General features: G+C 47.4%; 1 protein-coding gene across 3 annotated transcripts in view; it reads left to right on the forward strand.

The window, feature by feature from the left end:
• Positions 1 to 17,136, forward strand: part of Hnrnpul1 (heterogeneous nuclear ribonucleoprotein U like 1) — a 37,970-nt gene continuing 20,834 nt past the window's right edge. The window contains exons 1-7 of one of the 3 annotated variants that reach the window (XM_008854989.3): positions 1 to 533; positions 4,136 to 4,261; positions 7,094 to 7,250; positions 8,949 to 9,022; positions 10,527 to 10,666; positions 12,755 to 12,854; positions 15,938 to 16,050. In XM_008854989.3, coding sequence (XP_008853211.1) covers positions 239 to 533; positions 4,136 to 4,261; positions 7,094 to 7,250; positions 8,949 to 9,022; positions 10,527 to 10,666; positions 12,755 to 12,854; positions 15,938 to 16,050 — 1,005 coding nt within the window. In that variant the 5' untranslated portion in view covers positions 1 to 238. Of the gene's footprint in view, positions 534 to 869; positions 992 to 4,135; positions 4,262 to 7,093; positions 7,251 to 8,948; positions 9,023 to 10,526; positions 10,667 to 12,754; positions 12,855 to 15,937; positions 16,051 to 17,136 lie in introns of those variants that run through there. The other 2 variants (XM_008854990.3, XM_017794841.2) reach the window with 2 other exon arrangements.

Consider the following 17,136-nt stretch of genomic DNA (forward strand, 5'->3'; position numbering starts at 1 on the left):
TGGTTCAGTCTTCAGGCCCGCGCCCGGTGCCCCCTCGCGCTGACCAATCGCCGCACGTGTTGCATCGTCCAGGGTACGGGCAAAGGGGAGGAGGCGGCGGCGGCCATTTTGAGCCGCCGCCGCCGCCATTGGAGTGCCCCCCCCCTTTCCCCCTTTGCCTCCTGACAGGCAAGGTTTAGGGAGGACAGAGTGCTGGGAGGCCGGGCCGGGCTCGGGGGCCGCCCCGGGGGCCCGGGCCATGGATGTGCGCCGTCTGAAGGTGAACGAACTTCGCGAGGAGCTGCAGCGCCGCGGCCTGGACACTCGCGGCCTCAAGGCCGAGCTTGCTGAGCGGCTGCTGGCGGCGCTGGAGGCCGAGGAGCCCGAAGACGAGCGGGAGCTCGAGGCCAACGACGAGCCGGGGATACCCCGACACAACCACGAGGAGGTCGAGACCGAGGGGGGCTCCGAGCTGGAGGGGACCGCGCAGCCACCGCCGCCCGGGCTGCAGCCGCACCCGGAGCCCGGCGGCTACTCGGGGCCGGACGGACATTGTGAGAGTGCGCGGGGCGGGGGCCGGGGAGCCCGGAGTCCGGGCTGTGGGACGCGGGAGCCCGACGCCTGAGGTCGGGGAGACGCTCTGCGGATTGGGGGACCCCGCGACCGGCCGCTTAAGGACCTATGGACCCGGCCTGGGGACAGCCGGAGGGCGGATCCTGGCTCGCGGTGCCGGAGGAGCCCTGGGAGTTGGGGCGGTGGGCTGGAGAGACCCAGTGCGAGCGAGCGAGCGGGTGGGGAGGACTCCAGACCCTGGGGCTCGGAAACCGGAAACTAGGTTTTTTTTTTTTGGAGCCAAGAAAAAGTCGGAAGAACTAGGCGCTTTTGGGGAGGGGTGTCAGGAGAGGGTCTTGGAAAATGGTGATTCCTGCGGGGTTTGGTGCTGGCTGAGCTTGGCGGCCTGTAAGCCCACCGTGTGTTTAGGCCGGCGCTCGGGAGCTGGATTTCCATCCAGGTAGGGGGAAGAATGGCCAAGGGTGCGAGGCCGGCAGAGTTTGGAGGATACAGGATCTCTGAGTTTGCAGCTGCATGGGATACTGGGAAATCTGCTTATTGTTGGGGATAGATTGATGATGTGGAGCCGCCAATATCCGAGGCTGGGGAGAGTCTGATGGACTTGGCGCTCCGGTGTTTGGCAGGTGAGCCTTTAGGGGATGGTGAAAGACCAGTATGTGATTGGACTGTGCCGGCCCCCCTCCGCGCGCCCCCATTTCTCTTCCAGGCCCAGCCTTGAGGGCCGGCTACTTGGGGCATTTGTGCTGAGAGAAATGGGAGCCATCTAGAAGTTGGCTTCTAGAGGAGGCCCAGAAACTTTGCTGTCAGGGGAGGACAGGATGTTTCACTGGACAAAGGAACTAAGGGTCTAGAACTGGGAAGGCTCTGAGGACAGACTCACACACCCACATACCCAGTGGCTACTGCTGAATGGCCTTGCATAGACGATTCGGAAAACATTGATTGGGGGCGGGGGCAGAAAAACATAAGTTGATAGCAAGTGGGTGAACTGTGTTGTGGGCAGTCGGGCCTTGTGACCTGAAAGGAGTGTAGTTGGTTTAGCAAATGTGGGGGAGGAGAGCTTGAAGGAAAAGAGAAAGAAGACCTGTTGCTTTGGCTGGAAGCCTCAGGATGGAGCTGAGGGAATATTCCTTTCCCCTGAAACAGTAGCTTGTGTACCCAGGGAGGTGGGGTGCTCAGGGAATGAGAACAGTCTCATCAACTGGGAGGTGTGGCCATGAGAGTGAGGCATAAGGGTGGGTGTGCAGTCCCCTTGAATAGAGGAGACCCTAAAAACAAGGTGAGGGAACCTGGAAATAGTGTGGCTTCCTAGCAAGACCCAAGAAAGTAGAAGGGGGGCTCCGGTGGCCAGGGTTTAGTGTGTTGCTCAGAAAAGAAGGCACTGTGGGGCTTGGGGCTCAAAAGGGACTTGGGATTGGTGTTGGCTACTCCCTTATTTGGGAGAGGCAGGATCCTGTGGAGGGGCCATCCTGAGTGTAGATTTGGGGTAGAGTGGCCAAGGGATTACCCAGGACCCATGTGCCAGGAAGGCTTCCTTGGGCAGCTGCCTGTGAAGCAGGAAGGGCTAGCCAGTGCCTGTGCTTAGAGCTGAGGGACCCTGGCAAAAACACCTAGGAAGGTGCAGCAAGAGCACAGCCCTGACCTTGCTGCCTACAGAGGGACCTCAGGAAACTGAGTTGGATGCTAAGAGCACAGACTCTAGGCTCAGGCAGACTTCGTTTCAAATGTGGCTTTGAGCTAAGCAGATCACTTCCCTCTGTGAGCCTGGTTTCCTTGTATATAGAATGGGGATAGTAAGAGTGCCCTCCCAGGGTGGTTAGGCATGATGTCACATGTCTCGGGATCTTTACAACAGGCCTGCCTGTTGTTAAGAATGGTTTGGGGAGTGGAAGAAGACCCCAGCAGCTTATTAGTCAACCTTCCACTGAGTATAGGTGGGATGTTTGGAGAGAGACAAGCTCTGTGGGGAGAACACTGCTTAGAGCCTGCAAAGCACAATGATTTGAATTCCAGTTAAAGAGATACTCTATTTCCTCCTGATTCCCTTCCACAGCAGAATCCTCTCAGCCACTTCATGTCCCCCTCCAGTACTTCCTTCAACCTTGGTAAACAGACACTGGCACAAGCCACATGACTTCTTTCTTCCCTTTGGGCTGTACCTGGTTTGTGCCCAGATGTATTTGTCCTCTGAGAAAGAATCCAGTCAGTTAACAAGTAGCAGAATAGTCCTCCTTCCCTGTGGTTCTGCTTCACGGCCCCTGACATAGCCTCTAGCAGGGCTCTGGAGGCACCATCAGTGGGGCTTACCCCAGGGGCAGAAGGCTGCATGCTGCTGGAACAGCCCAAGTTCATAAAGTTCATTTACTGCCCCGCCGTAGTCTTGCTTCTATGCTTGCTTTCCATGTGTTGTCCAACCCAACTCTAGGAATGTTCTGTTTGCAACACCGAGTCATTGACTATGGTTTCTTTAGAATTGAGGTTTATGTGGTATGTTGTTGTTGTTGTTGTTTGATCTTTTTGAGACAGGGTCTCCCTGTAACCCCAGCTGGCCTGGAACTCACTGTGTAGACCAGGCTAGCCTTGAACTCACAGAGATCCACCTGCCTCTGCCTCTTGAGTGCTGGGACTAAAGGCGTGCACCACCACGCTGAGTGGTGTATGTGTTCTTACTGGATCCCTTTCTCAGCTCCTGTACTTCATAGGCCTTAACGAATTTAAAGTACAGTTTCTGGGTTTGAGTATCTGTTTAACATATGTGTGTCTCCATACATTGAAGGCTTTAGTAGGACAAGCTTATACTTGCCCATATCCCAGTGTAGCATATACTCCATAAATAGTTAATAAATATAAACAGTACTGTTCTTACTACTCTTAAGCACCTCTTGGATGCACACAACTGTTCCTGAATCCTCCTCGAGCTATTTGGGTGCCTATTCCTAATGAACCTGGAGGCTACTGTTGTGATTCCTTATTTCTCTCCCTTTAGCTGACGTTGCCCCTTGCCTTTGTAGGGTGAAAGGGGTTTGTGCAGAACCTTGGCTGTGCTAGAGATACGTGCATGGGGCCCTAAATTCAATCCACAGTAGAGCAAAAGGCAAGGAGGGGAGTGTTGACTGTGTTGGTTAAAAGAACTGGACAGAGGCCCCGTTTGTGCTTCAGTTTTCTGAGCTTGGACCCTGAGGGCAGCTCTAAGCAGCACACCTTAAAGCAGCCAGGCCTGTATCTTTTAACTGTAATGAAGTGCCAGTGTCTGAAATTGTCCCACCCTGGAGCCAAGATTGGACCTCTTTGACCTTTCTGACCGTTTCTACCAAAGCACTTCTGCCTTGGTTGGTTTAATATGTTTGATTTCTGTAGAGCCCAGTTTGTGCCATGTGCAGACTTTCGAGGCACAGAGGACATACCCTCACCCTCAGGCAGCCGGGCCGCTGGCTCCTAGATGGTTCCTGTCTAAAGGTGTTGTCTTTATTTGCCCTCTGGCAGTCTGGCTCACCCTGTGAGGATGGTGGCCCCAGTGAGAATGATGTGGTTGCTGGGCCCTTCAAAAAGCACTCAACTAACTGACTTTTTCTTGTATCTTAAGATGTCATGGACAATATTACCAGGCAGAACCAATTCTATGAGACACAGGTCATCAAGCAAGAAAACGAGTCAGGCTACGATAGGAGACCACTGGACATGGAGCCACAGCAGCAGACCTATCGGCCAGGTAGGAAGACTCACACGCTTCCTCTTTTGATGGAGACCTTGTCTCTTTCTCTTGGGCAATTCTTCTGGTCTTTGTCCCTCTGGCAAGATTTGGTTTGGGTTGGGATTTTGTTTTCTATTGAGGGTTTTTTTTTAATTATTATTATTTATTATATTGTTGTTTTTGAGCTAGGATCCTCACTAGGTTGCCCAAGCCAGCCTTAAATTAACTAAATACCTGAGCCCAGCTTTGAACTCCTGATCCCCCTCCCTCTAGCTCCCAGTGAGCGTTGGTTTTGAAGAAAACTCAGACCCTCTTCATGGTGTCTTTTCAGCACTCTGGAGAGTTAGACTTGGAGGCTAATCTTTGAGTCTTGTTTCTAATCTTACAATGTGGGAGTCAAAAGGAGCTTTCTAAATCTAGTCTGGTATTCCCTGTGTTCTGAGGAATATTGCTCCAGTAGATACTATTCTTTGGGTTCCTTAGCCAAATACATCTGGAGAATGCAGTAAAGCTGTGCCACCTCTTACAGATTCATTCACAGCAGTAAAGGTTCTAAGTCCTAGATTGAAGAAAACTGAGAATTGTGTTATTTAAACTAGACTTCTAAAACATGTAAATAGGGCTGGAGAGATGGCTCAGCGGTTAAGAACACTGGTTGTTTTTCAGAGGACCTGGATTCGAGTCCCAGTATCCACATGGCAGCTAACAACTGTCTATGGCTCCAGTTCTGGGGTATACGACGGCCTCGTCTGTCCTCCGAGGGCATTGCATGACACGCCTGCACTTACCTACATGCAGGCAATACACATAAAATAAAAATAATAAAATATTTAAAAGTAAATAAATAAAACATATAAATATATTTTTGCAGAAGTGTTTTCCATAGTAATTAGGGAAACAGTTATTACCCACCTAACCTCTCCCCCTCTTTTATAGATTGAGGAGGTGGATGGTCTGGTGGCAGAACTGAGGCTAGAACCCAGCACATTTGCTCTCAAGCCAGTGCTCTTGGTGTATAAGCTGTGTTCCTCAAGTTGTAGGTCTTGCTGTTCAGAAAGCAAGGTCACACTATTGAAAAATGACTGAAATTTAAAAAAATAAATAAAAATGGCAAAAAAAGAAAAACAACTGAGCCAGCCAAAACTGACTTCAGTTTTAAGCCTGTTCCTCTCCTGGTGTTAGGACACTTTTTAAAAAATAAAAATGGGCTGGAGAAATGACTCAGTGGTTAAGAGCACTGGCTGCTCTTGAAGAGGACCTAGGTTCATTTCCCAGCACCTACATCAAGGCTAACAGCCACCCGTAACTCCAGTCCCAGGGGATCTGCCGCCCTCTCTGACCTCCAGGAGCATTGCTTGACATGAATGCACTTATACACATGCAGGCAATACACTCACACATAAAATAAAAATAATAAATTAAATATTTTTTTAATTAAAACAAAAACAGCAGCAACAAACTGGGTATGATGGAGCACATGTTTAATCCCAGCATTCAGAAGGCAGAGGCAGATGGATCCCTCTGAGATCAAGCCCAGCCTGGTCCACATGATACTAGGTCTTCTGGGGCTTGCAGGGAGATCCTTTCTCAAAATGACCCCCCCAAAAATTGTTGGTTTTGTGAGATAGGGTGCTATGTAGCCCAGGCTGGTCTGAAACTCGGGATCCTCCTGCCTCGGTCTTCTAAATGCCATGGTTACAAGTTTGCATCATCACTTCCCGCTCCAGTACCATTTTCCAGTGAATCTAGTTGATCCTTATTCCATTCTGGTTTGTCCACAGAGTAAATCCCCTAGTGTGTTTTTTTAGTGTGGCTAGGGACATTAAAGAATGTAGGTTAAACTGCAGATTTGTGTCAGGCTCTGAGGCTTGTAGGATCATTTGGCCCACGAGAGATTTTCTGCGCTGTTACCAATCACCAGTGGCCTCCCATGAGTCCAGTCTGTGCTTAAGCCATGGAAGTGGCCTTCAAAATGACTGAACCTAATCCCTGCCTCAACGAACCAGGAAGCTTGACTAGGAGATTGGGTCCATATGCTAGAGCTAGGGAGTGACTTGAACTGGGTACTGAGATGAACAGATATGAGTGAGCTATATCAGCAGTAGGTGTAGATGCTCCTGCAGGAAAATACAGCAAGCTTGGTTCCACAGCTCGCTCTTGGTTAGTCACTGATTCTTGGTATCTGTCTGAGACTGGGACTTCCTCAGTTCTCAAATGCTATCCCTCCCTGATGTCCAGTTTGGTGTGACTTTGTCTTGCTGCAAGGACAGCTGAATTGTAGACCTTCTTGCTTAGGTGTTTGGATTTTGATGGAGAGTGGCTAAAGCCAGTGAAGTTTGCTGCAGGCCCACAGTACCCCTGAATTCCCCCTTCTTCCCCTCCCTTTTTAGATTGAAGAAGATTTGTAAGAATGGCGGCACTGAAGTTCTTTGGGAGGAGGAATTGGAAACAATAGGACTCTAGCATCTCAGAGTTTACAAGGATCTCTGCAGTCACATAGAGTCCCTCAGTGTAGGCCAAGGTCACCTTTCCTGAGTCTCTGGAAAATTAACCAAAAATAATTGTTTTACCTTTAGGTGAGCCCTTTGAGAGAGCTTATTCTTATTTAGTGTTGGAGGGCCTCATCTTCAGGAAGCCTGAGAGTTACCCAGCTAGCAGTTTGTCAACCATCACTGACAAGGGCCAGCCTCCCATTATCCTAGCTTCCTTGGCTCACTCAGTAGGCCTGTTGAGCCCAGCCAGCCCTCTGCTGTAGTCACAAACCTGCCAGCATCACCTGGGTAAAGGGACCAGAGAAGTGGTATCTGATGGATTTCCACGTGTCTTGACCGTATTGATTCATCCTGACAGGAGAAGTGAAGACAGAAATGAAGCAGGAAGCACCACTCGGCTTCCTCCCTCCTGAAGCTTCACAGCTGAAAACAGACAGACAGCAGTTCCAGAGTCGAAAGAGGCCTTACGAGGACAACCGGGGCCGGGGATACTTCGAGCACCGGGAGGACCGAAGGTGGGTATATGAGGCTGTTATCCTCCTGTTCCAGTTGGTCTCTGCTCACTGAGGGGCTGAGCAGAGCACTCCCTGTCCTTGTATTCCTTCATTCACTACAGGATTGAATTTTCCTAAGTTTTTAGTCCTTCTTCCCTTTCTTCCCTTCTTATTACTACAGAGCAAATTCCAGGCCAGCCTGCCTCTTCATCCCTCCATGCCCTGCTCCTGTTTTGCAACAGGGTAGTGTAACTCTTGCTAGCCCGGAACTCACAGAGATCCACCTGCCTCTGCCTCCTGAGTGGTAGGATTAAAGGTGTGCACCACCCTGCCCACTCAGTGTCTTGCTCTTTGTCTATTAGTTGTAAGAAATTTTCTGACCTTATTCCCAAACACAGCCCCTCCTGCCCATACCCTCATGCAGTCAGCATTCATGAGATGCCCACCCTCAGAGGAGATAGGATATAGAAGCAATTATCAGAGTGGGTTTGTGTTCTCATTTCTGAATGTAGGGTTGGAGTTAGACTTGCCACAAACTGGAGTGACTAACCCAGATGTGGGTGAGTTTCAGGAGCTCAAAAGAGGGAATACGCTCTGCTCTGGCCATTGCTCTTTGCCCCTTCTTGACAATCCCTCCTCTTCCTCCTTTCCCTCCAGGCCCTGTCCTAGCACTCCCTACTGCCCTCCTTCACCTCCTGTCCTGAAGCCTTTTCTAGTCATGGAAACTAGGAATAACTATTCTTGTGCTAGTCTGGGCTATTCATCTGACACATTTTATTTCCTCAGCTACCTTATCATTCTCTGTAAGAAAGGACTTGGGGCTGGGGTATAACTCAGTTGTAGAGTACTTACTAGGCTGTGGGCTCCACCTTCAGCATGGCCCGGGTCTCCTGAGCTGTAACTAAAGTTAGGACAAGGAATCTATACCACGTGGCTTTCTTGTGCTGCCTCCCACAAAGCAAGGGTAGGAGCTACTTGCTAATGAAGCGCAGAGGAGGGACCCTTGCTCTAATCCAGAGCTGGCAGGGAAGGCATCCTAGGATAGACGTAAGATGCCAGGCTCTGTGCTAATCCTGGACCAGCAGGGCTGGAAAGGCACTCCCTTAGAAGGAAGCCTATTGTGGAGAGTGTCTGCAACACCCAAGCAGGATGCTAGGTATTGGGCTCAACCTCCTTGTTCCTGTACAGCAGAAACCAACAATGTTTTGACAAAAATCTTTTAGTGTTTTTGTAGGAAGATACCTCGTTCACAATTTAGGACACTTAAGGGAAAGGCTGAAAAAGCAGGTCATAGCATATCCTTCCACATGCAAGGTTCTAGGGAGCCCCAAGCTTGGGTGCATTGTGATCACTGTGACTTGACCAGGTCCCTGCCATTGCCCTTCTTAGCCCAACACCCTTGACTACTGTGGCCTCCAGTCAGTGATCACTCAATGAGGGGCCAGTATTCAGCAGGCAGAAGGTGTGGGTCAGAATCCATGGGTGCAAAGACCTGAAAACGCTCCCTAAATGAATCTGATGCCCTTCTTTAGCAGAGTGCTCCATTTGTCCCTTTCCTCCTCCAGGAGCTACATCACTGCTCTCGTATGTATTTTGGTAATCTCTGGGAAGAAACAGATCCAGAAAGCAATTGGAGGCCCCTTATAAACCCCAGCAGAACTTTTATCCTTTATGCTCCTCCAACTATTCTTACATGACTTGATGCCCTTTCCAACACAGGGGCCGCTCTCCTCAGCCTCCCGCTGAAGAGGATGAAGATGACTTTGATGACACCCTTGTTGCCATTGACACATGTGAGTCCTTAAAAGTGCCACCTGATTCTGCCTTCCAGTCAGGGTTGCCCTGACCTCCAGACTCCTTGTCTAGTCCCATCCAGATCCATTATTTGTCTGTCTGGGAGAGCCAGCATAGCTTGGAGCAGGGGTGCTGATATAGAGACAGAAGGCCTGTTCCCAGGGGTTGCTCTGTGACCCTAAATAAGTCATTCTGTTTCTCCATGCTACTCTTCAGAGAGGAGAAACCCCGCCTTCCTACCTTGGTTTTCAGTGAGACTCCTGAGACCAGGTCCAAGGGGAATTTGAAAAGTCTGCCATCCTGTATGCACAAAGGATTGCCATCTAATCAGGAAGGAATCTGAGTGCTGGGGAAACTTCAGTCTTTGACAACTGGCTCCCCAGCTTCCACCAGCTGCTCATGTTCTTAGTGAAACCAGTGCCCCTTAGTCTTTTGAGGCCCTAGCCTGGCTTAGTGTATGCTTTGTCCTCCAGTGCCTGGGTGGCTTTCACCTTGACTGTACTCTAACCACTTGGAGGAATGATTATGGAGGGCACCGACCACTGAAGTCAGTCTAAGTGATAGAACCTGTGAGTCTTAATTTCACATGTACCCTGAAGCCTACTCAGACCTGAAAACAGTCCATTGTCAACATAGCAGGTTACCAGTTTGTTCCTGTGCTTCTTTACATAGCTCATGTTTCAGAGTGCTGGCTGTGTTTTGGTAAGAGATGAAGACATACACGGTCCCTTTTATCACAGGCTAATCAAAGACAGCTAACTTTTATGTTTTGTTTTGTTTGTTTCGTTTTGTTTTAAGACAAGGTTTCCCTATGGCCCTGCTGGTCTGGAACTCACTATGTAGACCAGGTTGGTCTCAACCTCACAGAGATCTTCCTGCCTCTACCCCCTAAGTGCTGGGATTAAAGGTGTACATGGCCACATCAAGCTGACAGGTATTCATTCTGCAGGGTGTTGAGAAGCAGTGGTCCACAAGGCAGCATCCAACAAAATGTCACTGTTTTGGCAGTGGTGTTCAGTCTGTAGGGAGAGGAAAGCACTTTGTGGGTAGAATGGTCAGGAAAGGATTGCTGGAGGCATGACTGCCTCTTACAGAGCGCTAAGAGTGAGTGCCAGGTGGGAGAAAGGTCATGGGAGCCTGTGGTGCACCTGGATGGCAGGTGTGGTTCAGGGTCAGATATTTGCACCACTGGTGGAAACAGCTCTGGCTCCTAAACAGCACAAACAGGTGGTTATAGTGTAGTGTGGAATGGCTTGGCCTCTTGGTATCCTGAAGTCTGAATGTGGACTTGAGAGAATGTGATACATTCCCATCAAAAGTAAATTTAAGTTTCTGTTTGAGGTAGTATAAGCCAGCTTGTAGTTTCAAGTCTTCCTACTCAAAAGGAGAGAAGTAGAGGTGTGCTGCTTTCTCTTGGACCCTCACCCACAGTGAGTGAACTTTCCTCTGCCTGTCCCTCTCCCGAGAGTCTAATAAAACATTGCAGGTTTTTTTCCTCCACAGATAACTGTGACCTGCATTTCAAGGTGGCCAGAGATCGGAGTAGTGGCTATCCATTGACAATTGAGGGCTTTGCATACCTCTGGTCAGGAGCCCGTGCAAGCTACGGGGTCCGAAGGGGCCGTGTGTGTTTTGAAATGAAGGTAAGAGCAATAGCTGAGATAAAGACAGAAAGCTAGCCTGTCCTTTGCAGTAGAGTATCACCAGCCACCTTGATCAAAGCCATGAGATTGGATTGAACTTAGTTTGTGTCCAAGCAAACCAAAGTGTGGTGAACTATCACTATATTGGAAAAAGTGGGCACCTATACATTGCTTCAGCAGACATCCTTTTCTTCAATGAAATTCATCCCAGATATTATGTAGCCAGACAGTCTAATAGTGATATGTTTGTTAAATGGGTAAAGGAATTACTTCTATTGAAAGTGATCTAGGAAGAGCAGACTCTGGTCAGCAAGATGGCTCAGTGGGTAAGGGGACTTGCCACCCTGACATCTTGGGTTCAATCCCTGGACCTACATGGCAGATGACAGCTAACTCTTGCCAATTGTCCTCTAACCACATGCACACATGACATGTGGGTACACGCACACAAATAGATCAATGAACGAAGAAGGGACTGAGACCACTGCTTTAAAGGGGAGGTCAAAAGGAGAGTGGGCAAGAGTTGCCAGCCTAGGCCACTCTTCTGCCATCTCCACAGTTCCCCGCCATCTTTATGACAATAGTGCATGTTCGTGCTGAACAGAGTTCAGGCAGCACAATATAGAATTAAAAGGTAATGATTATTTTCATAGTCTGTCTCCTCTTCCTCCCCAGAAGTCCCTTAATGTGTTACTAGTCTTTTGGGCTAGGGGTAGCTCAGAACAGGCACTTGTCTAGCACACTCAAGGCGGTGGTTTCTACCCCCGGCATTGAACAAAAACTTCTCATATATTCTTTGTATGTCCAAACTTAGGTTAGTTAGCATTTGTAGAGCCCTTACCTACACAGTACACAGTGCTGAGCCCTTTATATGGATTATCTCCATTAACCCTCACAGTTTAGCATGAAAGAAGTACTGGTCTAGCCCCAGTTGGTATAGATGGCAGCTGAGACAGGGTTATATTTCATTGTCTGGGATACCATTGTTGTACGTCACACATTATCTTTGTGTCACTTGAGAGAAGTAATTTCAAATTGTACAGGGCTTTTCTTTTGTGAATTGTAAGATGGACTGTTACTTCACAGGTGTCTAGATGTGAGAAATGTAGATCTGAAAGTCAGTGGGATATGGTATCTTGGCAGTGTGGGTGACATCAGATAGCACTCTGTCTTCTGACTTAGATAAATCAAGAGTATGGCACATAAGGGGACATTATCCTGTCCCCTCAGCCCCTGTCCTCTCCCCACAGGTAAAGGGTGTTAACAGTACTTTTGCTTCTCTGAATTCTATTACATAATACTGTGTCTTGGGCATTTTCCTGTAGTGGTACGTTAGTTCTGCCTCATCCTTTTGACCATACATTTCATTTTGCAACATGGTTGTACGTAATGTAGCTGGTTCCTTATTGATGTTTCTTTCTGACTTATAGAGCACCATATATGTCCACATGGATGTATTGGGCTCCTGTGGGTGCACTGCAGGTGACCTTGTGGTGCTGCATTGCAAAGCACCTGCGTTTACTGGGTTTGATTTGGTTTGGTTTCAGTGGTGCTGGGGAAATGCACAGCTTTGTGCGTACCAGGCAGGTGCTTTCACAACTGAACCATAACTCCAGTCTGTTTACAGTTTCGGTGGACTTCCTTCCAAAGACATTGTAGCATTTTAACTTTCTGCTAACTATTTTGATATTTTTTTTTTCCTCTGTAGCAAGTATTAAAATAGAAAGGGGAGGTCTATTTTGAAATACCTCTTTGTGGCCCTGAGTGCTCTCAATCCCTTTATAGGTCCTAGTTCACTGACCTGGCTTTAGCTTTTTGGAGCTGCTTAAATTTCTTTTCCCCAGCAACCAAGCCCCTCCTTTCTTTCCTTCTTTTCTTTTTTCCCCCTGAGACAGGTGCTCTCTCTGTGGCCTAGACTAACTTCAAACTCACTGTGTGGGGTAATCCTCTTGCCTCAACCTCCTAAGTGCTGAGATTTCAGGCTTGAGCCTCCCTGTTTATTGTCTGATATTCTTATCTCTTACGTTGTTTCATAACCTACCAGCTTTGAGAGACACAGTCCTGAACCTTGTTGTGTTCTGTCCTCAGATCAATGAGGAAATCTCCGTGAAGCACCTTCCATCTACAGAGCCTGACCCCCACGTTGTCCGTATTGGCTGGTCCCTGGACTCTTGCAGCACTCAGCTAGGTAAGGAGGTCAGCCAGGCAGTCTTCAGAATGGAGTGATCTCCCCTCCGTCTGGATTCTCCAGGCCCAAGCTTCTCCAAGTATCAGACTCAGAACATAACTACCCAGGGCTAGAACTGGCACAGTAGTTAGTTACATGTCACTGCCTACCTTCAGGCATACTAGATTGAGCTGAAACAGCCACGGTCATGAAAAAATTCTTCTTCAAAGAGTTTTAATTCATACTCTTTTGTCTTTAAAAACCATACTGACCTCAAGCCATTGACATAAGTTCTTAAGCCCTCTTTATTTCTATATAGAGTTTTCTGCCTAGAATGAAAGGAAAAGAAGCAGTGACCATTCGGGGCTGATTGGCAGAGAAGCAGGGGCTGACTTCTGAATGATGTTGAATTTTCATAGGACCCCAGGCCACGGTGCCCATCTATGATCTTCTGGGTATTCCTTTGGTTTTTATGCAGATTCATACTGGACTGTGCTATGAACTGTTGTATAGCCTGGTTTCTTTTAATATTTGATGAGCAAAGATTTGGAAATAGGTTTGGCTTATTGACCAATGCATAATTTTCCATTTTATACATATGCTTTTATTTTTTATTCTGTAGTGCTGGGAATCAAACCTAGAGCCTTTCAAAAGCTAGACAGGCAGCTGCTATACCACTGAGCTATGTCTCTAACCCTATTGAGTTGCTTTAACTAGTCTTTTGTAGCTCATTTCAGTTCATTGTGAATTTTTACTTGAGCTTCTATTATGTATAATTGCTCAACATAATTCTATTATGTATATAATCCTTAAAAGTAGATATGCTATGGGGCTGGAGAGATGGCTCCATGGTTAAGAGCACTGGCTGCTCTTGCAGAGGACCAGGGTTACTGGGACCAGGGTTCCCAGCACCCACATGACGGCTGACAACTGTCCATAACTCCAGTTCCAGGGGATCCAAGTTTCTTTTGTGACCTCAGTGGGCATTGCATGACACAGGTGCACTTACATGCAGGCAATACACTCATGAAATAAAAATAATTTTTTTTTCTCAAAGCAAGTATGCTAGTTTGATCCTCAGCACCACACACACAAAAAGATAGATTAAAAGGAGGATGCAGGGCTGATGAGATAGCCAGTTTCACAGCGTAGACCTGGCTGGCCTGAACTCACTATGTACAACAGGCTAGCCATGAACTCAGAGCAATCCACCTGCCTTTGCCTCCCAAGTGCTCAGACTGCAGGCGTGTACTACCTAGCCAGTTTTCATTTCTGTATGTATATAGTAGCACTCTATTTAAGAATCAGGTCAGTCCAAGAATGGGGGCATACACTTAGAACCCCAACTCTTAGAATGTAGATGCTTGGCTGCATAATAAGTTTTTAGGCCAACCTGGGCTACATGAGACCCAGTCTCAAAAAAAAAAAAAAATAGAAGGAAAGAAAGAAAAGAACTGGGTTCACCTTTAATCCCAGCACTTGGGAGGCAGGCAAATCTCTGTGAGTTCAAAGTCAGCCTGGTCTACATAGTTCCAGGCCAGCTGGGGATACAAGGAGACCTGACTCAAAAAGACCAAGAAAAGAAAAAGAAAAGAATCATGGGTCAGAGCCAGGTGCAGTGATATATGCATCTATAAATCCCAGCTACCCAGGAAGATTGAGGGTTTGAGGCCAGCCTGGGCAATGTTTTAAGACCTGGTCTTAAAATATATATACAATAATAATAATACAAAGATGAAAACCATAGATACCTCATTTCATCTTTTTTGTTTGTTTTTATTTATGTATATGTATGTTTGGGTGCCCACAGAAGCCAGAAAGAGGGCATTGATCCCCTGGAGTTATAGACAGTTGTGAGCTGCCTGACGTGGGTGCTAGGAACTGACCTTGGGTCCTCTGAAACAGCAGTATAGGCTCTTAACCACTGTGCCTTTACCTTGGTCTTAGTTTTGAAATGTAAGTGGTAGGCACAGTTGGTACACATAAGAAAACAAAGCCCAGAGAAGTCAAATATACCCAAGGTCATGCAACTGGGTGTCTGTCGAGCTAGGCCTAGGATTGATGCCTCTCTGTTCCTGCTTTCTGGTAGGCACTCTCTGAGTTCCTGGCTTAGGACTTCTGAGAACTTCAGTGTCAGCCAGGGCCCTTGGAGTCTCAGCCAGATCCCTTCAGCACACAGTTCCTGAGGAAGTCCCATACCCTTCCCATGGATCAGTCTTCATGGTCTTCCAGAAACACAGCCTAGGTTTGATTTCTACCAAGGGCAGTACCACCAAAGAATTGATGACACCAGTAGACTTGGCTCAATGTTAGGTGACCTAATCAGTAGCTGTCTCCATCCCAATTCCTCTGCTTCGCCAAGTTTTCCTTTTCAGTGTATAGTAATTCACTTCAGCTTTTCTTTTTTTTTAATCTCTAAATTTTTTTATGTGTATGGACATATTGCCAGTATGTGGGCAAGTGCACCCGTGTCGTGCAGTGCCCAAGGAGATCAGAAGAAGATGTTGGACCCCCTGGAACTGGAGTTACAGACAGTTGTTAGCCACCATGTGGGTACTGGGAATTGTACCCTGGTCTTCTGCAAGAGCACCCAGTGCTCTTAACTGCTGAACCATCTCTCCAGCCCCAGCTTCCTAAAAAATAATTTTAAAAAATTTTATTTTATAATGTGTAAGTGCTTTGACTACATATATATGTGTGCCATGTATATGCAGTGCCTATGGAGGCCAGAAGAGGGTGTCAGATCTTCTGGAATTAGAGTTAGAGATGATTGTTAGCCGCCATGTGAGTGCTAGGAACCAAACTTGAGTCCTCTGCAAGAGCAGCCAGCTCTCATAACTGCTGAGCCATCTCCCCAGCTCCTTACTTCAGCTCTTATTCCCAAACTTAACACCCCAAGCCTATCAAGCCCTCAGGAGTTGAACATTATTAAAGGACTTCCTTTTAGTCCCCCCTCTCCCCCCCCAGAAAAAACAAGGGACATCTGATTGATTTAAACTAGTAAAGAAAATGATTTTGTCTTTAAACATAAAAGTATGTGGCAGCTCCAGAGACTGTTGTGTTCATTGCAGGTTTAACGTGCCAGTGCCATTTTCTTTCTTCAGGTGAAGAGCCTTTCTCCTATGGTTATGGAGGCACAGGGAAGAAGTCCACCAATAGCCGATTTGAAAACTATGGAGACAAATTTGCAGAGAATGATGTGATTGGCTGCTTTGTGGTGAGTACTGGCAGCCTGTGGAGCTTGGCAGGGCTGGGTGCTGGACTGTGAACTTGTTTTCAGGATACTTATAGCACTGTCTATGCCTATCCAGCCACACTTGCCATATTTCATTGTCTGGCAGACCAGGATACTTACCATTTTATGTGAGCTTTCTGCCATTCGTTTTTTTTTTCTTTGTAATATTTTATTTATTATGTGTATGCATGTAATGCCTGCGGAGGACAGAAGAGGCTGTCGGATCCCCTGGAACTGGAGTTATGGACAGTTGTTAGCTGCCATGTGGGTGCTGGGATTCGAACCCGGGTCTTCTGCAAGAGCAGTCAGTTTTATCCGCTGAGCCATCTCTCCAGCCCCAGCTTTCTGCCATTCTTGACCCTCTGTCTTTTGAGCAGGGCAATCAGATGGCACCACAAAGATATTTGGGGGCTTTAGATGTATACAACCTCCTCCTATTCACTGTCACTAGAGTAACTTCTTGGTTTTTTGGTTTGTTTGTTTTTTTTTTTTTGAAAGAGGACTTGCTTTTTTATTTCAGGTGTTGAGGCATGTTTGAAACTTAGGATGTCATTAGCCACATTAGGAAGCCACCCTTGACAAAAACGAGGCTCCAGTTTAGCCACCCCAGATGCAGCATAGATAGTGTAGATGTGCAGATTCAAGAACTTCTCTGGACACTTGAGAATGGGACACCTCTGATTCAGGTTGTCTTCTTGTGACTTTCTTCATCGATACCATTGTTGGAAGGAGTTAGCATTGTGTTAAAACTGATACGCATTGAAATTTATCTTACATTTCTAGCTGTAAATAGGGTAACTGTTAAACTGTTCTGCTTGAAGCAAAAGTTGAGGCTAGCCTGATTGGTAAAATTCCTTAGGTATTGATATGGGAAGTCCTGGGGTGCCTTTATATTCCACAGAGACCTTTCTTCTTGTTATAGATGGTGTAGCTAAGGGTTTCAGGTTGAGATCTTGTCCTTCAAATTCAAAAATGAGTTCATGGGTCACAGAGAATGAGTTTTAGGGAGACGTTTGTTATCGATTCAATGCTGGGAGTTCACGAGATAAAGAAGGCAGAGCTCCTATT

This window comes from Nannospalax galili, unplaced genomic scaffold (genome assembly GCF_000622305.1).
Source record: "Nannospalax galili isolate Female #2095 unplaced genomic scaffold, S.galili_v1.0 scaffold1687, whole genome shotgun sequence".
NCBI classification, from domain to species: Eukaryota; Metazoa; Chordata; class Mammalia; order Rodentia; family Spalacidae; genus Nannospalax; species Nannospalax galili.